At 29.5% G+C, this 22,197-nt stretch overlaps 2 protein-coding genes across 2 annotated transcripts; both read right to left on the bottom strand.

The window, feature by feature from the left end:
* Positions 1 to 1,513: 1,513 nt before the first annotated feature.
* LOC114184010 (GDSL esterase/lipase CPRD49-like) lies at positions 1,514 to 4,101 on the bottom strand. The gene is made up of 6 exons (XM_028071235.1): positions 3,923 to 4,101; positions 3,005 to 3,082; positions 2,494 to 2,634; positions 2,330 to 2,406; positions 2,073 to 2,216; positions 1,514 to 1,970 (listed from the first exon to the last, which is right to left on the bottom strand). The coding sequence occupies exons 1-6, from the start codon at positions 4,031 to 4,033 to the stop codon at positions 1,754 to 1,756; spliced, it is 768 nt and encodes a 255-aa protein (XP_027927036.1). The 5' UTR covers positions 4,034 to 4,101; the 3' UTR covers positions 1,514 to 1,753.
* Positions 4,102 to 18,347: 14,246 nt separating this feature from the next.
* LOC114183596 (GDSL esterase/lipase CPRD49-like) lies at positions 18,348 to 21,033 on the bottom strand. Its single transcript, XM_028070669.1, has 6 exons — positions 20,828 to 21,033; positions 20,434 to 20,511; positions 19,569 to 19,709; positions 19,337 to 19,413; positions 18,829 to 18,972; positions 18,348 to 18,744 (listed from the first exon to the last, which is right to left on the bottom strand). Exons 1-6 carry the CDS (start codon positions 20,936 to 20,938, stop codon positions 18,528 to 18,530), a joined length of 768 nt encoding a protein of 255 aa, XP_027926470.1. The 5' UTR covers positions 20,939 to 21,033; the 3' UTR covers positions 18,348 to 18,527.
* Positions 21,034 to 22,197: the final 1,164 nt, after the last annotated feature.

Below are 22,197 nucleotides of genomic sequence, written 5' to 3'. Positions count from 1 at the left end.
TTTTGGAAACAAATCAAATAATTATTGATTGTAAAAATAAATGTTTTAATCATTCAAAAATATTTTCAATCATGTTTCAAAATAAAATGATTATTATTTTGAAAAATTTATACAAATTTAGAAGAGAAATAACCAAAAGATAAAACAATTAATTACTTTTGTTAGAATGTAATGTATCATCTTTCTTGAGTTCAAAATTCAAGTGTAAAACCGAAGTGTAACATAAGAATCGTTGATCTTGAAATTTTCCCATGATTCATGACAACTCTTTAAACAACCACAAACTAAAGAAACAATTTAAATTTAATATACTCCTTCATTATTCTTTCTCACTCAATCCCCGTTTAAGCTTATAAAAAATGACTTTAGTATAAAAATATATAATTTATAAAATACACCATCCGGTACAATTTATACAAGTTTTTAACCAAACATTATAATGTTGATGTTGAGGCCTAGTTTAGAACATAAAGGGACACTAAAAATTCTATCCCATATTGAAATTAAAAACTACATATTGTATAATAATATCTTTTACATGATATTTACGAAAACTTGTTTCATGGGTAAACATCAAACCATATACTACTAATATTTTAAAAAAAATTAACATTTATTCATTTTTATTTAAATATGGACCTTTCATGAATGAGAAAGATCTCAATAGATTAGAATCTTCACAGATTTACAATTGAACCTCTCATCTCTAAAAATGATAAACTTAATAATAAGTATATTTTAGATAAACTTAAGTTTTAAATACTTTTTAAGTTGTGATTTTTTAATTAAGTTTTCATAAACAATTTTTGTTCTACAAAGTATTTAAAATATTTTTTTATTTAAATATTATGTTTTATTTTGTCATCAATTTGAAGAGAAAAAAATAAATTAATCGACAAGTTAGAGATAAAGATGAAAATAACTACAATTTCATCTTGTTGATAAAAAAAATAAATAACAGAATACTTAAAACAAAAATAAAAGTATTTCAAATAATTAATAAAATAATTTTTTAATAAAAACTTAAGTATATATATATATATATATATATATATATATTTAAAATTTGTGTGTGTGTGTGTTTTTTTTGTTATCAGCGTGTTTAAGCTACAGTTCATTGGCTTTTGGCTTTTCATGATTGAGATTTGTGACGGAGTACATCTTGAGTTAACAGAACATATATAAGTTCCGTTTAATATTATATGCATGTATTCGATCTCAGTTCTTGTTGTGTTCCTAGTATATAAGAGTGTAATTTCTAATCACATGAAGTTTTATAGATTTAATTCACAAGAGCTAACTAGAAGAAAAAAAACAAATAAATTATACCCTTTTACATATGCACTTTTCCAATTAATTTTTTTTCTTATATATCAGTGTTGTAGATTTTAGTACACTTCTTTCTTTTTCTCCTTTTCTCGAGTGTAAAAAGTTTCAAGGAACAGTAATTCTATAATAAAAATTATATTATATATGTATATATTTTAACACACATATTACAATACCATTTTACAATCGCATTTTCATAAACGCATGAGGTGCATTTACTATATTGTTCTGCACCTAGTTGATATAATCTCTCTTTTTTTTATACACATGGTTAGGATTGAATCTCTATGAACATAGTTAAGAGATTCAACATATTCCACTAACCGCGATGCAGTTTGTTGGTAGCAGGATTCAAACTCACTAGAAAATCATCTTAATTACTCATACACTCATACAATGGTAACTGCAGATTGATATAAAGCTTCTACAGATCCCATTGCAGAGACCTTCGCGAGACACAGTAGGAGACATTTATGGTGGTTTTTCCATCAGGAGCGGGAGGGTAATAAGGTGAATCTTCTGCATATTCTGTCGGCATCGACATCCAATGCAGACTGGTTTTCCAATCTGCTTCCCTCAGAACCCTTAATATTTCCTTCACCACCACCTTGCTTCCCTCTGCCGACAGATGAACTCCATCCCTAACCAACATTAATAATGTAACACATCACTTAATGTTCAGTCCTCAAAAAAAAAAAAAAAAAATCTTGTTTTTGTGAATATATATATGTATATGTACTCACGTGAAGCTAACGTCTAACCAATCATCTCTGGTCTGAATTGCAGACCAAAGATTAATGGCCTTGACGTTCAGCTCCTCACTCAGCTCCATTAGTGCGTCTGCATATTCTCCACAAGATTCATTGGTTCTTCCTGACTGCGTTGCACTGCATTCAGTCAACCCAAAATTTCATTACAAAACTTGTGTGGTGCAGTACAATGTCAGAAAAAAAATGAAAGTTATGTTATAAGCAATAACAAGAAGAGTATATATTTGTACCTGAGCTTTTTGCGGAGTTGCTCTTCATTGATGGGAGGAGATGTGAGAAAGATAATGCGAATATGTTCTGAGATGCTCTGACAAATATTTTCATATATACGTGTCAAACATTGCAGCATCAAATGTTACAAAGAAAAGATTTTTGACGTCTTAAGTTGTTATACCTTAAGATGGTTAGCGATCTTCCTCATGTTTTCAAGATATTCTTGGAGGGGAACGTGAGGACCGAGACCAGAAGGGTGAGGGTGAACAGAATCATTACCACCAAAGTACACAATCACCAATGACGGTTGCACAGGAGCATCCTGTGTTCAAGAAAATAACTAAGATTATTCACTGAGAATCGCCAAAAGTAGAACTCATCACACATTATCTAAACCAACATCTCTTACTTCACATACATTTGCTTTGGTGTGTGGAGAGAAATACTTAATAGTTAATACTGTATTAATAAAAACTAAAAGAAAAATTGAAATTGCTGAATGTACATGCTGTGTAAACCTAAGACAATTTAGATATCAGGTTCTCATTTGCTATAATATGCAGCAGATCAATTCAATGGTGCCATTACTGGAATTTGATGTTTTTAATGAACAGAAAATAGAATAAAGAAGATGTATAGAAACAAAATCTACGTGGCACTGAAGATGTTTTTTTTTTTTTTTTTGTATGTACCTTGGGAAAAACTTCATCCAAAACATCCAAAGCTTGCCTTGAATTCCAACCAGAATATCCTCGCAGTACTATGTCCGCCTGGCCATGTCAACGTGAGATAAAAACAAGGATTTTAGAGAAAAACTATACATTCAAACAAGTTCATCGCATATATTCTACACATGATCATATATAATATTTACCTCCATTTTTTATGTTTTACTTGTCTTTTAATTTTACTCAAATTGTTTTATTAATAATATAGCGGAAGGACAAATTTGATTATACGTATATTTTGTCTTGTGAAAAATCAAAAACTATAAATATAACTTTCAGTGCAATTATCATAAAAATGAACAAATATACATGTATAATAATGTAAAATTACATTTTACATATATAACCTATATTGTATTTAGTCTCTTTAAATACCAATTAGCCATCATATATTTATAACAATATATAAAAAGATTCCTTTTTTTTGTCCATTTTTTAAAATATCAATTTTACTCTTTAAAATATAATTATTTATTAATTTTTTGAAAATTGACCATTATTTTTACAAGTTTTTTATAAAACCGTTTATCTATGTTTCTTCTCTTTTTCTTTATTCATCAACAATTATTCTCTCATCTTTTCTGATATATTTTACTTTTAATAAATATAATTTTATTTTATACGTTAACTTAATAACATTACAATATCATCATCTACTAATATAATATTACGCATATTTAAAAAATGCGTGTACGCACATATGCGATTGCGTCTGTTTATACTAGTAGTAACTAAAGGTTTTCACCTATTAGTAGTGAGTTTGTTAGTGTATATTGAATCTAAAGCTTAGTTGAACAAAGACATCAAAAGTATAAGATGAAGAAGAAGAATATATAAAGTTTGTGTGGTTGGAGAATGAAAACGGAGGAGAAAGAAAAAAACCTTTCTAGCATACAAACCGGCTAGAATAGCACCCCAACCACCATTGTCGAAACTAAACTGCACTATAGAGGAGCCAAAGAGCACAATCTGAGGTCTCATGGGGCCAACCATATTTTCTTTCTCAACTCTTTGACTCCTCTAAACAAACCAACTACACTCTGTTCATATATGATGAAATAACACTCACAATGAGATCCAATTTATAGATGCAGATTTGGTGTTGCCACGTTTTTGGTCGGCACCAAAACAGTACCTTATGCCATATTATATTGCCATTTCATCATGCTCCATGCCTCGAACACTCCCAATACAATATTATTCAAATTGCTTCATAATTGGATTCTGAATATTCCTTTGAGGGTCCAACACTTGTACACTTATACTTAACATCTCTTTAAAAGACAAAAATAAATGTTCCGAGCTCATTCATTGTGTTGGAGAATACTAAAGGCTCAAACATAGGAATCTGTGTCAACATGCTATAACAAATTATTTACACATTCAAGGATATACCAGATTTCGTTACTCACCACTTATCTCTAAAAAAACAAATTGTTTACATTTGATGCCAATACTTGTTCTCATCACACCCATATATAAAACTGATATAAGTGTGATATATACATAATTAATATATTTATTACCTCGTTTCATTTATCATTACTAAAAATTCTTATATTATATCAGAATTTTATTACAAATTTGTTAAAAAAATTTATAAGAAAAAACTTTTTTCTTACTATTTTTTTAAGAATTTTAATAGGTAGATAATTTCTTCGTAAATAATTATTTCCTATAAAATTTACAAATATTTTCTACAAAATTTGTTACGAAAAGTGTTTTATACAAAATATTTATAAAAAAATTATACAAAACAAAATTAGTAGAAAATATGAAATTTTTAGTAATGTATGGGTCTCTAAAATAATAATAATAAAAAATAAAGAGCATTCTTTCTTCTAATACATTTGTTTAACAAATTAAAACATAAAATCATTGTATAATGCTAACATTAATGACCAAAAACTCAAAAAAAATTGTTGATTTCTTATTTAAAAAGTTTAGGCAAATAGGATCATAAAAGCTCACATGCCGAAACAATCATCCAAGCTTAAACAAACACCCTATAGAATCTTCCACACATTATTCTTTAACTGTCTTCATTCATAATCAAATTCTAATCCTCGTCCTTGTATGGCGTAAGTCGAGACATACAGAATCAATCAACCTTTATTAATTGCAGTAGACTTATAATTTAACTAAAAATAATATAAATCATTATCTTTGTTTGTTTCTTGTACGAGGGTTGGAACAATTATATTATAAATCACTATTTTCATTTAATTTTATTAAAAAATATTATGGGTATAGGTAATTCAATATATTATAATATACTGGCTGTATTCATTTTCTAAAAACCATAATGAGTATTTACGTATATTTCACTCCATTAAAGCTATTTAGTAAAGAAATTAACTTCTTATTTATTTATTTATTTATTTATACACTTATTTATTACTATACTTTGAGTTTTAGATCTGAATTTATCTCAAGTCTGTGGCTGTCAAAACTAGGATTGTTGTTCTTTGCATAGGGTAAATGATTTTAGACTAAAGCCACTTATTAAATGGTGGCAACTTGTGTTAAGTTAGGTAAAGCTATTTTTCTACTTAATTTTCTTAACTTTCTAACTTATTAAAAGTGTAAAAAACTCCTTCTACGAGTATTTGGAGATTATAAAAGTCAATGACAGTGACTCAAACGTGTAAAGACTCAATTTAGAAATACAAGGAAATAGAGTTTAAAAGTTAGCAAAAAATTATAAATATGTTTTAGTTTGAATGTTATATATATATATATATATATATATATATATATATATATATATATATATATATATATATATATATATATATATATATTAAAATTAACTTATTTTTCATTTTTATGAAACCACTATTTTGTAAAGCTTAAATTTTTAATTTTTTTAACGGCTATTTTTCATTTTCATTTTTGAAGCTACAAATTAGAAGACACTAAAGAATAAATTTAAAGTAGATAAAATTTTATTAAGAGTTAAGTATGTTTTTAGTCCCTGAACTTTGACCCAAAATTGGAATTCGTCCCTGGTCGAAACTTTGATAAATTTTGATCCCTAAACTTTAAAAATGAATGAATATAGTCTTTTTAACACAATTTTGTTAACTTTTTTTTTAGGTTTTGAATACACTTCTCAGTAAATATTGAACAAATGTGTCAAATGGCGTAAACAACTCCAATATTTACTGAGAAATGTGTTCGAAACCTAAAAAAGAGTTAACAAAATTGGGTTAAAAGGATTATATTCATTTATTTTTAAAGTTTAGGTACCGAAATTTATCAAAGTTTCGACCAGGGACGAATTCCAATCTTGAGCCAAAGTTCAGGGACTAAAAACATACTTAACCCTTTTATTAAAGGTAAGTTCGAATATGTTTCTTTACTTGATTTGTTTTCAAATGGTATTAAATTTTGGGGAACTAGCAAAGTGCACAACCTTAGTTTGAATGGTAACTCCACTCTTTTGTATTCTACTTTTGTCATTTTCTATCATTAAATACAAACAATTTCTTGTTAATGTCATACCCATTAAGTGTAATTATATATTTTTTTTTTCTTATCGGCAAATGTTATTTTGTTAGTGAACAAATTCTTCGGTATGTATATATTTACTTGAGCAAATTCTTTTACTCATATTTCTAATCTTTATATTTTAAGTATTTTTACCTTCACATCTTTATTGTGTCAACTCTTATATTATAATTTCTCTGAAATATATTTTAAAAGTATCTTATACTTTAATTCTTAAAATTTTAAATAATTTAGTCACTCCTAAGGAGTAAAATTACTAATTAGTCTCTATATGTTTTTACTATTCCTAAAATATAAATTACAATTTTAAACAACTTATAATATGAATTAACTTCAAAATTATTTGGGAGTCACATGGATATGATACAACTTAGTTATTGACAATTTTTTTTTTTTCATTTAGTACGATTCATTGGACTAATAAACTTCATAATTACCTTTATTTTTGTTTTCTGAATACCTTTTTATATCATAAACATTCTTTATTGGAGATAATATTGTTAAGTTACATGAACCACATGTCATTTAATATATGTGGTCCATGATATTTTCTTAACATATTTAATTAGTACAATATTAAATTATCGATCATTTTTAGCGTTGATATTCAAAATGTAAACCCTAGTTTACATAAACTATATCAAAAAAAGAAAAAAAAATGAAAGAATTGTGACTCAGAACTCTTATACCCTTTTATTTGAAGTGTTTTTAATAAACATTATTGGAGTTTTTGTTTTCTTTGAATTGACCTAATTGAATGGTAAATTCAAATTTCTTATGACAATTTGACCCGGCAGCGATACCCGATTGGCTATATATCTGCAATCATGTCGTATTATATTGCCACTTCATGATTCAATCGAGCACAAATATTAAAATGTTCCATAATTGGATACCTGAATATTCTTGTCTCTGGCTCCAATAATTGCACTTGATAAGCATTCTTTTCTGTGATAAGCTTTCTTTTCTAATATGTAGTCACATTCTCGTGTAAGTGTTCAATTTTATACTTACACCCAATCTTATCATCTTAGGTCACAATTAAATCTTTAAACAAATTATTCGACCTAACATTCAAACAAAAAATAACACTTCTTTGCAGGCGGCGACAACATGGAAACATGACCACTGTCTACAGTGATTTAAATCAAAAGAAACATTGTCATATGTTTTTTGGTGATATTCACACACACAAACACATATTTATAACTGTGTTCTTAAATATAGTGATCTTTCTGCACCAAAAACTTATATATCAGAAAAAGAGGTTTAGTAATGCATGTCGATGACAACTCCACTGACAGCTCCACCAAACGACAAAAGCACACTGTTAATCGGTAAAAGATGTGTTAATATTAATGCTCTGCTTTACACTGTCAATTAATTACCTAACAATTGTAAGCAAAAGATAATGTCTTGTTTATAAATTTGGCCGTGTCAAGTTTAAGTGATGCACTACATGTTAATATAAAAGCTTTATATATATATATATATATATATATATATATATATATATATATATATATATATATATATATATATATATATATATAGAGTAATTAAGAAAAATCAATTTATTTAGTTGAAAATGATGGTAAATAGTGATAAGATTTTCTTTTCTTAATTAGTTAATGTAATGTGTTAGATTTACAAAGGAAGTTTTATCAGAGAGATACAACACCAATGAGACCTGAGTCCGAAACTCTTGTCAGGAAGACTTTCGATACAGGGACTGCACTTGTTTGAGTCGGTTTTAACCATCGGCTCTGATACCACTTGTTAGATTTACAAAAGAGGTTTCACTGGGAAGATACAACATCAATGAGACCTGAGTCCAACCACATAAGACATTGATACCACTCTCAACCCAAAACCTTAACCTGTGTTTGGATGGAGCATTTCAACAATGCTTAGAAATTGAAATGCTTTGTGTTTGAACTGCTTGTAATTAAATTCCATTCATTTTTTAAATATATAACTTGTTTGGATAAAGAAATTAAAATACCTTACATCTCAATTTCTTGTTTGGAAAAAAAAAATTGAATTTATTGTGAGATAAAATTTAATTTTAACAATATTTATTTTAGGCTTAATTATATTTTGAGTTCATGATAAATTTGGAAAAATGCTCGACAACCCAGATGGGCCGAGCTGACCCAACTACCCAACCGGATTGGTTAGACACGACGACCCACCCGAGCTGAACCGACTGGGAAACCCAGACAGGCTGGGTCGGCCCGATGATCTAGAGGCCTAACGACCCATACTGGACAATTGTGCCGCCAAGTTCGTCAATATGGTCCGGTCCAGCCCCATGCTCTAGACGAGTCCGACAATCCGAACGGACTGGACGATCAAGACGGGCCCGACGACCTGGACGAGCCCGACGACATGGACGAGCTCGACGATCCGGACGGAGTCGTCATACCCGTTTGACAACTCCACCATAGAGTCTAGAATGTGAGGTTGAGTGAGAAGAATTTCAAATTCCACCTATTTTGAAGGTATTTGAATTTCTACTAATTTAGCTAATTGAAATCTTCAAAAAAATGTTTGCATTTGAAATATTTTTTAATTTCTCTATCCAAACAAAGCATTTCATTATAAAGAAATCTAAATTCTTCAAAAAAATGAATGACCCTCTTGAATTGTCTCATCCTAACACACCCTAAGACAATGAGTCTTTATTTTAAAATTATCCATCGAATATATAATGTTCTACTTTCTATTTTTATCCGATGTAACGCTTGGATTCCTAACCCAATAATGACATTCGATTTTTTATTTTAAGATTACCCATCGAATAGACATAACATCACTTGATTAATATATGCGTTTGGTAGCAAAATAGAAAATAAATTCTCATCTGACATGTGTTGTTTTAGTACTATATTAATCAAAATTACACTTTAAAACGTTAACAAATACATTTAGATGTTGATAAGTATGAAGGATTCTGCTTTTACAATTTTTGCTAAGGAAATATATAGAGCATGTGTATCATGTTATCAATGTATATATATTTGTTTAATTGAAATACAAATATATATTTGTTTAATTGAAATACAAATATATATTTGTTTAATTGAAATACAAATTAAATAGTAATTAATTACGTAAGTAAAATCGTACCTATAATTGTTAATTCTACACTATATATCTAATAACAAGATTCCATACTATATATAAATAATTGTTTTATAATACTAAAAGTTATTTCATTTTATTCTTAAAATATTTTAGTCTGAATTAGTCATAAGCATGTGATTGGTAAATAATTTTCTCAATATTCTATACTCAAGTCGGTGAGTCCATTCCTTTTCGGCGTTTTAATAAATTTCACTAATTATAAAAAAATTTCCAGATAATATTACTATATATTTTTGTTTTATAGAAGTATATTTATTTTGATATATTTTAGTTTATATATATATATATATATATATATATATATATATATATATATATATATATATGAAATAAGGAATCGCATTATACCAAAATAATAAATATTAAACACTACAAAATTCACTAATCATATCATTGTGGCCACATAGGTAAATAGAAGGTTTAACTTTGTAAAATAACTCCAATTTCCTTAATATCTCCAAAGACTAATGTATTTGTCGCCCATTTTATTCCTTTTGGTACATAGATAAATTTTCCATCGTAATATTATATATTTTGCTGATAAAAAAAATCGTAATATTATATAGAGATAACATTAATTAATTTTCATATTATATACTTTTCTACCAACCAAAGAATCAAATTTATTATTAAAGAGAGTATGTACTACTCAACAAGTTCGAAAGAGAATCAATAAAAAAGAAAGGAAAAAATTCTTTGACATACAAAAACTTTCATTAGATATTGATGGTAAAAGTTAAAATAGTCATAAAAAGTGAACTTTTATATTTATAAAAAAAGTAAAAAGTGATAAAAGATAATATCAAATACATATAAAAATTTGTAATGTGTGAAAGCATTACTATATATATTATCCAGTGCATAACTAGTGCAATGACATCATCCACCACTAGCAACGTTTCAGATAATTTGCCTGACCAAAATGTTCACCTAAAATCTTCCCATTTCTCTCGGTGCTGCTTATCTAACAGGTTTAAACGTTATATCTGACTTGTGTCAACTTTTCAAAAGTTGCTTTATTTCCAGATAGTCTCAAATTAAAACTATGATGATATCACCTTCGTTTAAGCTTAATGTGAAATAAGTGTTTTTTTTAATATACTTTGTGAAATATTATTAATCGGAAGCGACTTATCTTAATTTTTTTAATATCTTATTTTTGTCTCTCCTCTCCTCACGAAACATATTATTCTCCTCTATCCTCCATTTCTTTCATTGATCGCCCCGAACCATCTCTTGTTCTTTTGAGGTTCGTTTTTCTCTTTCTCACATTTGTTTTACTTTGTTTAATGTTTGCTCACATTCAGAAAACACACACTGACACATAATTGAATAATAGCAAAATAACAACAAACAAACAATAAATCTTTAATTGATATACACTAGTGCAAATTTGACATTTTATTTCGCCTTATAGGCCTTGGTTATAGTGGAACCGAAGCCTATAAAGAGGCGGTGACATTTTTACAATTTCGTCCAACTATATTACCTCGGGTCAACTAAAAACCGGTGCAGTAAGGAGTTTTAGGCCTCAGTTACAAAAGAACCGAAGTCTATAAGGCAACCCGCTAACCCTAATTTCAAAAATGCCACCAACGTCAGTATTATTAGTCCCGTATTATAATGGACCGAGGCAATAAAGGGCTTTAGGCCTCGGTTATTAATTGAATCGAGGCCATAAAGCATGTTATAATTCCCGATTTGCGAACCCTATTCATCGTCTCTCTACACCAACCTCCAATTTCTGGTCTTCGACGATTTGGGGATGGGTATTTGGAGATAAAAGATAGGTCGAAGGACATGATAATAAGTGGGGGAGAGAACGTGAGCAACGTGGAGGTGGAGGCTGTGATGTATGCGCACCCGGCGGTAAGAGAGGCGGTGGTGGTGGGGCGGCCGAACGAGTTCTGGGGGGAGACGTCGTGCGTGTTTGTGGAGCTGAAGGAGCGGTTGGAGCGGCGGCCGACGGAAGAGGAGGTGGTGGAGTTTTGCAGAGAAAGGATGACGCACTTCATGGTGCCGAAGACGGTGGTGTTCAAGGAGGTTCTGCCGAAGACGCCGACGGGGAAGATTCTGAAGCACGTGCTGAGGAAGAAGGCTCAGGGTATGGGGTCCTTGGCTACGCGGAGTCGCCAGGATTCGGTCGGTTGAGTGGTACAAGGTGGGGAGAGACCGGTGGGTGGGGTTTGTTGGTGGGGGAGGGAGGGAGTTCTAGGTTGTGGGAGGGTACGGCGCGTCGCTCCTTTGGCCAAAGCATTCCCAAAATAGTTCTGAGGGAGAGGTGGATTCAATCTACTTCGAAAATCAACACTGAACCGAACAAAAGTTGGGTGGTTCTCACCAGATTCATGAGCCTTTGCTGCACATCGCCATATATGAGCAGCAACAGCAAAGCACTTCTCTTTCTTTGCTCTATTTGTGGTACAGGCTTCCACTCTGGTGCACCGTGCATTGAACCTCTTGCAGCGTTAAGGGTTTTGTTGAACTTGGTTGAGAGTCTCCATGAATCTACTGCAATCCCATTTCAGAAGAAAGGTTTGAGGGTCTCCAAGAACGCGTGCAGCGCTGCGTAGAACAGGCCTCGGTTCAGGCGTGACCCGAGGCAAAGAAACGCTTTACGACTTCGGTCCACACCCGAGGCCAAAAGCCATCCCTTTTGGCCTCGCCCCAATATGCCTCGGTTTTGGAACCGGGGCAGAATATAAAAAACAACTGGGACCAAAAGCTCTTACTGTACTAGTGATGGTAGTCCAATACCTAACTTAACTAAATACCATTTTTAACAAGGAAACCAAAATCTCCATTCATATGCTTTAATTTTGTACTTGATTGGATCTGTTTTAGTATGGAATCAGACGATCTCAAGAACCCTGTGTCGATTCCTCTCTCCACTCCTCTCCAGACTCTCCCTGGATCTACTTGCTGCGTGAACTCCACTCCGAGAGTGGGATACCTGTAGGTACTCTAACGCTCAAGTCAAATAGTGATTCGATATGAGGTGTATGTAGGAAAGTAGGAAAGGCATCCCTCTTTGTAGTCACTAAACAATATACCCGACCTTCTTATCTTGCCAATTCTTCTGTGGTGCTTTGTTGGACTGTTATATTTTGTTGGGTTGTTGGGCTTAATTGGGTCGCAAAGAAGATTTCCTTTTGCTACCACCGGGCCGACCGGGTCGGGATGAGGTCGACCCCTACTTGGGTTGGGATGATGTCGGTCGCATGTGTACCTTGGTTGGGCCGGGATGATATCGACCTACACCTACAAATTATTTTCTAAATTCTAATTTTATGATTAAATATACATGTATAAATTTTCGTGTTGGATCAATTGAACAACTTGTTACAAAGGAGTTCAAAAACAATGACGTGAATGTTAAATAAATGTCTTTAGTTTGTTATTACACTACAAAAGGAAAATGTTTGTGACCTAACCTTGTGTTTGGATAAGGGATTTTAACAATTTCAATAAATTAAAATATATACTATTTGAATTACTTACAATTGGATTCCCTTCATTTCTTAAATAGTTTGTTTGGATGAAGTAATTTATATATCTTATATTTCAAATTTCTTGTTTGGAAAAAACAATTTAATTTCTATATTAAGGCAAACTCAACTCTATCCTTCGACCCGAGTTTTGGCTCGACTTTCTGTCGGATTAGCTTGTTTCTACCTTTTGCCCGAACAGACTTGGCTCGACCTTTGGTTCAAACTAGCTCGACTCAACCTTCAGACAAGGTCAGGTCGTGTTGACCTTTGGCTTGGACCGACTCAGCTAGACATTCGACCCAAGCTGGCTCGATTCGACCTTTAGCACAAGCAGGCTTGGTTCGACCTTTGGCTATGGCCATTTCGGATCGACCATTGGCCTAGACCAACTCGGCTAAAACATTTGCTTGGTTTAGTTTGGCTCAACCTTCAGTCTGGGCCATCTCATCTTGACTTTCAGCCTTGGCCAACTTAGCTCGACCTTCGTTTTGGTCTGGCTTTGCTCAATATTCGTTTTGACTTGGCTCAGCTCAACCTTCGTCCTAGGTCAGCTTGGTTCGACCTTTAGACCAGGTCGGTTCGACTCAACCTTCGTCCAGGACCAACTCGACTCCACCTTTTGTGTGAGTCGAGTCGACTTGACCTTCGGTGCGAGCATACTTAACTCGACCTTCAGAGTGTGTTGACTCGGCTCGACTTTCATGAGTGTAGTGATAGTGAAGAAAAAATGAATGAAATTTCAAATTTCTTATATTTTAAGGGTGTTTGAAATTCCTCTATTTTGTTCATTTAAAATACTTTTCAAAATTCCTTAAATTTGAATTTGTTTCTAATTATCCAAACAAGTCATCGTTGTATAATTATCATTCTAAATTACATCATCCCAGCAAAACCTAAGAATTCGTTAAGCGTCATTTTAAACAATCAAACGTAAAAACAAACCCTACAAGTATTTGAAAGCAATGCTTGAAGCTTGATGGTGCCATTTTCAGTGAAATTTTAAGATATTGATAGTTATACTTTAGGCAGATTCCTAATAAATCGATTTTCAACGAATGATGAACTTCCAGAACTATAAAACATAAAATATCTTTGTATTATTGAACCCAATAGAATGATAAATTTATCAGAGTCGGTTACATGTTAGCTGGTGTACTTTTAATATTGTTCATTTTCTTTGTCCCTTTATTGGTTTGAAAATATATTATAAAATTGAAGAATCAAAATTACTAATATGATATACAATCATTGAGCAAATACTAATAATTAAAGGCCACTTGAAGATATACAATCTTCGAACTAAATTTTCGCAATGCTAATTAACATCACTTATTGAGGTTTCTGAAATAGGGAGATTACATCATATATATATATATATATATATATATATATATATATATATATATATATATATATATATATATATATATATATATATATATATATATATAGTGATGACAGAGTTGGTATACATTCAGAATGAGAAAAATAAGAATTGGTACAATTTGTTTCTGCTAATTATGTATCTTCTAATTTAAATGCATAAAATGTGGGAGAAATATATTAATTGAATTATAATATATTGTACCATAGTACAATTGCATTATTATATTTATTTATATAAAGGCCAAAAGGGCATTCAATGTATTCAACCAATTTGAGATTTTATCCACTGGAATACCTAATTGATTAATAATAATTTTTTTATACAAATTATATTAAAAAAATGTAAACACATTTATCATCAATTACATTAATATAGTGTTAATTTAATTATTAATTATATCGCAAGTATTTCTCTACACAATAGATAAACTTGTTGAAGTAAAAAACATTCATGGAAAAGTGAAGAAAACTTCTTTTTGTAATTTCAGTTATATATTTTACATTTGTTGTAAAAAGTAACCAATATAAAATGTATGTTGATGTTAATATTGGTTATAAGAATGATTGATGTGAAATATAGATATTATAAGGGTTAATTTTGTAATTTATGTAAATCATGATTGTATATGACATATTTTTACATGGATTATTTAGTAACAAATACAATATAAAATATGTGTTGGACTAAACATTTTTTATTGGGTTAAAAATTATAATTTATAGTTAATGCACAGTTTTTTTTACTTAAGAGAGTATTACGGTTTAAGTGTAATGATTTATTTGCGATCTCACTTCCAATTACGAGATAGGATAATTGATGTAATTCTTAATTAATTTCTCTAAGCCGTTACTTCTATAGAAATCATAACTCAAGTTATCTAAGCTCCCGTATAAGCTAATTGATAAAACTTGTAAAATTCACTTTAAGTAATTGTTAAATTTAAAATTAAACTTGTGATTTCAATTTGAATATCAATTTGATAAGATATCAATAATTAATAAGTAAGAAGTTATAACTTCTAGTGAAGGGTCAACACTTTTATTTTTCATTTAAAATGTAGCAAAACAATTGATGTAACACATAATTATTATTTAATTTTTTTTTATAATATTTATTTTCAAATTTTTCTAGCAATTTTAAAATTTATGTCCTATATCTAAAGGTGGCAAGTCTGGTCCATTTTAACTTGATCTGTCAAAGAATAGTGTCAAAGAATAGATGATCGAATTATCTATTACTTCGACATGATTAATGGTGGATTAACCTGTTATTTTTTTCTTTTTAATTTTTAATTTTTAAAATTTGTTTATATATGAACTTATAAATAAGTATTCAAAATATTTTTAATTACTTAAATAATTTTTAAGCTTTTAATTCCAAATCCACCCTGTTTTGCCGGTCTGAAAACTTTTCAACTATTAATCATTCAACCATTTTAAAACCACACTTTATAATCAGTTAAAAAAGTACCCTTTTTTCTACTTTATAATCAACAATAAAATCAGTTAGAGATCAAGAACAAAAGTGACCGTTGGATTGATGAACTTAAGTAACTTGATCTCTTATTTTCTGTTTTAAAAGTTATCTATTTTAGCGGAGTCAAAACCCATGTTACATTTCAGATTGTGTGATTGGGACTTTATAAAAAAAATTATAAAACGGTGGATCGAAAAGCAATTAAAAACAGATTGTGACGTAAGTAGGTGTGTATTTTTTTATTAGATTCAAAATGGTTGTAATCTGAAGAATCAAAGTTAGCTATGGTGGTATATCCCTTGAAGAATAGGAATATCCTAAAGTTGTAGAATAGTTAGAGGATTGACCAAATAATTGAAAAAAAAAAAAACTATGAATGAATCATGTGATTGGTACCCACCACAAACAAATCATATTGAGATATATGTAAGCACTCTTATCAGTTATCAGGTAATTAATAAATAAATAGCAAAACATCTTGTGAGTTGTCTTTTTTATATTCTCAAAATGGAACACATGACAGATCCATTATCCTATATCTCTGGAATTTAAAAATCCTACCATTATCACTATTTGATAATGTTATTTATGGATTATACTTTTATGATAAATATAACTTTATGATATAAACTACACTTTGTATATGTATGAAAATATATGAATATTTTTTAATATTCAATTTATAAAATTATATTTATTTTTTAGATTTAATTAGTCGAACGATATCCACTGTCGTTCGGTTGTATCAGTTTAGTTCTCACTTTTAAAAAAAGTGTTGATTGTATTCCAATTTTTTGAAAAAGAGTCTCAGGTTCTTTCCAGAAAAAAAATTATTAATAATGTTAAATATGTTTATGTGTTTTAATCTAGTCCCTACATATGTTTATGTGTTTTAATTTAATCCCACGTATATCCTTTTAATTCAATTTAGTCCCAATACCTTTTTTGTTCAAAATAGAGAAATATTATCTTTCTATGAAAACAGAATTTATTATTTATATAAATATTATATTGATATTTATTATTAAAAATACTTACAAAATTAAGTATTGATATTTATATTAAAATTTAATGATAAAAGTAATAAATAACAAAACATGAATTAACAATTAATAAAAATATAATATGTTATAACATCATTTTTAATAAAAAAATATTGAAAATGTTATATATATATATATATATATATATATATATATATATATATATATATGTGTGTGTGTGTGTGTGTGTGATTAAAATAGTAGCGGTTGAATATTTGAGTTGAATGGAATATACGTTATTTGAATTAAAAATTATGATTTGAATTTGAATTCGAAAGGTTAAATGCTTAAAATAGTAATTTGATTGAGTCGAGATATTAAGTAAAAAACTCATTATCATAATTAGATGTACCTTATTGACAATCTAAATCACTTAAATAAAAATATTAAGTAATAAAAAAGTAAAGCAGATTCTTATGTAGAGTGAAGCATTATTATATAAAGAACGATCTAACATGATAACGTTATATTACTAAAATTTATTTGTGATATGTGTTAGTCTGTGGACATATTTAATACGAATAATTCAAGAAACAACAGGTTGTAACAAATCTCCTTGATATCAGTATAGAGATAGATACAATTGAATTTGAATTATGAATGTGAATGGTATACTAGATATATTTTTGGATTATATCTAGTTTTTGCTTATGTTTGCTAATCCTTATGCATTTATGCTATGTTTCTTGATAAATGAAAATTTTAGTTCTTAATATGTGTTCGGTACTTCCTTTCTGAAGTTTTAAAAAGAAATATTTATGAAAACTCACAACATTAAATTCTATTATGACATTTTGTTTTATGAAGAATTAATAAATATATGTGTATTTTAAGGTCCACACCTTATACTGCCGACTCCATGACACCATGGAAAAGAGAACTTATCTATTCCCAGGTGGCCATGATCCTGTCGTACATGCACATTTAGATATGTACAAAGGCTTATCACACACAACATACAAAATGCATTATTTTGTTTAATTTTTGGTCTTTCTCACATGACAGTGTTAGGTCCTGCAACTGAGAAAAGGACGCTGTCAAAGAACAAACTAACTGCGTTAACTATATATAGCACTAGATTACTCACAGACTCATCATTCCCACACTTGATTCTTAACTGCTTTTCAAGGTTTCTACCAAACATACTCAAATTATAATAATCTTTTCTATTCTATAATAAAGTGATCGAAATTTTCTTATTTTACTTTTTATATTTCTACAGTGTATACTCTACATGAGATTGAAAGTTGAAAACCAGAAGGAAATCGTGTCGAATTTTAAATTGATTAATACAATAGGAACACATTTACAGAACAAAAACTAGAATAGAATAATAAAAACGCTCACACAAAGTAAAGGGTAGGTAAATATCACTTTCAATGGCTCCACTGACACAACACATCAAAGAAAAATAAATACATAATATGTTATATATCCCACTGCAAACACCTTCGGGAGACAATGTGAGAAACATTTATGGTTTTTGTTCCATCAGGAGTGGGAGGATAGTATGGTGAATCTTCTGCATATTCTGTCGGCATCGACATCCAATGCAGACTGGTTTTCCAATCTGCTTCCCTCAGAACCCTTAGTATTTCCTTCACCACCACCTTGCTTCCTTCTGCTGACAGATGAACTCCATCCCTAACCATCCACACACAAATTATATTTCCTCACTTCTGTGTGATCAAATGAAAAAAAAGAAAACTATGATATATATACACTTACGTGAAGCTAACGTCTAACCAATCTTCTCTGGCCTGAATTGCAGACCAGAGATTAATAGCCTTCAAATTCATCTCCTCACAAAGTTCCATTAATGCGTTTGCATATACTCCACATGACTCATTGCTTCTTCCTGATTGCGTTGCACTGCGTTCAATGCACCCAAAGATTCGTTACAAAACATGTGGAGTATATACAGTTAGGTCTACAAAGAAAATTTTACACGAAAGACACGTACTAACAACACATGAGTTCAATTACATAAAACATTAACACCATTTTTAATCTAAAATTTTAAGATAATAGATTTATGGGTCTTTATCTTTATATAATATCCACTTTTTTATTTTTACCTAATATAAAATTTAGACTCCCACGTAAATTTCCAAAATATAATAACATTTTATTTTATGTGATTTTATGTAATGCACATCGTATAATAGAAGAAGAAGAAAAATGATGTGTGTGACTTTTACTTCAACAAGTATGTTCAAGTGTCGCCATCATGTACCTGAGCTTTCTGCGAAGCTGTTCTTCATTAATGGGAGGAGAGGTGAGAAATATGACACGGATATGATCCGAAAGACTCTGAACAAACATATTTTGACATGTGTCAAACGTTCCACCATCAAATATTGCAAGTAAATACAAAAGTAATGTTTTTTTTTTTGGTACGATATGTAATAATTTTGTTTTATTCTGAAGATGTTTCTAATGTTTGATGTGGTAGACTAAGTTATTACCTTTAGATGGTTAGCAATCTTCCTCATGTTTTCAAGATATTCTTGGAGGGGCACATGAGGACCGAGGCCAGATGGGTGAGGATCAATAGAATCATTACCACCAAAGTATACAATCACCAATGATGGTTGTACACTAGCATCCTATGTTCAACAAAATAACAAAAGGCTCATTAAAAGGAGAAACAAATGAAACACATTTTATTAAAAATTCTAAAAAATTAATTAATTATCTTTTTTTCTTTATTTTCAAAAAATAAGTGAATGAGGTTTGCTGAAAATGAAACCTATTATTCTGTTTGCTTTGATTCTCTTCGTTGTCTTCCTTCTTTCCTCTACCTCTCTCTCATTTTCCTTTCCTTATTGTTTTTCTTCTCTCTCTCTCTCTTTTAACATAAAAGCTAAAATTATAGCGAACAATTTATACAATATACTAAATTGGTAATTTGTCAAAATTTGTAAGAGAAAACTTTGTTAAACTATCATTTTCTATTATAAATTTGACTTAAACATTTTTTGGTTCATGATATATAATATCAGATTTTGTTTTTATCTCTAATAATTTCTTTTTTCCTCACAAGCACTATTTAAGCAAATTCAGGAAATCAAATTAACCAAAAATACTAAGGACCACATAAAAATTAATTATTTATCAAAAACAAAAAACACAACCCATCTTCCAAATTTTAACCTCACATATATAAAAAATGTTCGGATCCACCCTTCCTCAGATCATGTCAAGACAAGAGAGATGTTGCATGTCATTTATGAATGGCAGAGAATATTTATATATATTGAAAAGAAAAATGATTTAAAGAAGAGAATCTTGTGATGAGGCATTAAAATGAAGATGGCGTTTTGGCAGTACCTTAGGAAAAATTTCATCCAAAACTTCCAATGCCCTTCTTGAATTCCAACCAGAGTATCCACGCAAGACGATATCCGCCTAGCCACCATAACATTCTTTAATTCAGATTCATTATTCACCATCGATAAGGACAAAAAAGTATATACATACAGATACCTACGTATATATATAAAGTCATACATCATACATACGATGAATCAGTATCACATCATTTTCACAGTTTTATAGACAAGTGTGAGGAGTCTTCTGAACATGATTTACTAGGTGGAGAAATGAAGAAAATGATTACAAAATTGTGGTGTGGCTTGTTGAAGAAGGAGAAAAAGCTATGATGTGAGAAACAGAATATACAAAGTAGAGTTTTGAAAACGATGAAGGAGAATAAAAGAAGGACCTTTCTGGCGTACAAGTTAGCTAGAATGGCACCCCAACCACCATTGTCGAAGCTCATTTGAATTATAGAAGAACCAAATAACACAATCTGAGGTCTCAATGGGCCTGCCATGAATGAAGAGAATGAGAAACTAAATATGTTTATGTTTCTCTCCCTTTTTGGCAACCCTCACTCTCAAACAAGAAACACAGCACACTCCTCCTACGACATTGGGACGAGGAATTTATAGAGCAGGAATAATTGTGAATATTCTTCTTCCTTTTCTCTCACTCTCCACTTGTCCCCGCCACGTTACGCAGTTACCTTAATGCGCAGCTGTCATTTGTCTGTTGTTTTATCCTCAAGTTGCACTTTCTTATCATTCAATTCAATCCACTATAGTATAAGTCATATCAATTATTTCTATCTTTTTCTTCTATTTCAAGGTGAAATATCATATAAAACATTATTTATCATGTTAATATTTATTATTTTCTATTAAAAACTTTGTATTATTTAATTATTCAAAAGATTCCCAATCACGATTGAATATAGAGTTTATATTATTTGAAGAATTAATGTATAAGCATAAAAAAACATTAAAAACTATAACAAAATCACAAAATTATAATGATTTCTTAAATCAAAAAACATATATATATATATATATATATATATATATATATATAACTTCTAAATTTATATATTAAAAATGCTTATTTTTGTAATAATTATTTCAAAAATAATATTTAGAGTGAACTTTAATAATTTAAAACATTAAAATTATGATAGAGACATCCCTTATATCTTTTTTCAGTTTCATGTTATAATTTTCTATTAAGTATTCCATTATGATTTTATGTAAGTTTGCTATTAAAAATTATTTTATATTTTATTATCTTAAATTTAATTTATATTATATTTATATTTTTTAGTAATTTTATTTAAATTTATTTTTAAAATTTATAACTTATTTTTTTAAAATATAAATATCTGTGGATATTTATAAATTTTTAAAAATATGCATGAATTTTGTAAAGAGACATCTGGCAAGTAATGGACCGTGTCCGATTCAACCCTCCGTAATTTAAACATGATTCTTTCACGTCAAAATTTTAAACTTGAATCATAGTATTCCTAGGGGCTTTTTATCACTCCCTTTTCTAATCTTTTAGTGTTAGATTCTACGGTTTAAATTAAATTTCGATACTATTTTACAGAAGTAGTAATAATCTAAAATAATATCATACAATAACACAAGTTATTTATCATTAACATAAATAAATTTAAACTTCCAAAATTATTTATTTATTACAATTATTAATTATAACATATATTTTATATATTTGAATAATTTATTTATCATAAAATTTAGGTATAAAAAATAAATA

This window comes from Vigna unguiculata, chromosome 5, assembly GCF_004118075.2.
Source record: "Vigna unguiculata cultivar IT97K-499-35 chromosome 5, ASM411807v1, whole genome shotgun sequence".
NCBI classification, from domain to species: Eukaryota; Viridiplantae; Streptophyta; class Magnoliopsida; order Fabales; family Fabaceae; genus Vigna; species Vigna unguiculata.
This window is presented reverse-complemented; position numbering and strand designations above follow the sequence as displayed.

Excerpts from the sequence above, each read along its gene's own strand:
- LOC114184010 (XM_028071235.1), bottom strand. The coding sequence starts at position 4,033 with ATGGTTGGCCCCATGAGACCTCAGATTGTGCTCTTTGGCTCCTCTATA. Across the intron at positions 2,635-3,004 it reads TGGATGAAGTTTTTCCCAAG|GATGCTCCTGTGCAACCGTC; the intron begins GTACATACAAAA and ends TCTTGAACACAG. Across the intron at positions 1,971-2,072 it reads TGGTTAGACGTTAGCTTCAC|GGATGGAGTTCATCTGTCGG; the intron begins GTGAGTACATAT and ends AATGTTGGTTAG.
- LOC114183596 (XM_028070669.1), bottom strand. The coding sequence starts at position 20,938 with ATGGCAGGCCCATTGAGACCTCAGATTGTGTTATTTGGTTCTTCTATA. Across the intron at positions 18,973-19,336 it reads CAGCTTCGCAGAAAGCTCAG|TGCAACGCAATCAGGAAGAA; the intron begins GTACATGATGGC and ends CATTGAACGCAG. Across the intron at positions 18,745-18,828 it reads TGGTTAGACGTTAGCTTCAC|GGATGGAGTTCATCTGTCAG; the intron begins GTAAGTGTATAT and ends GTGGATGGTTAG.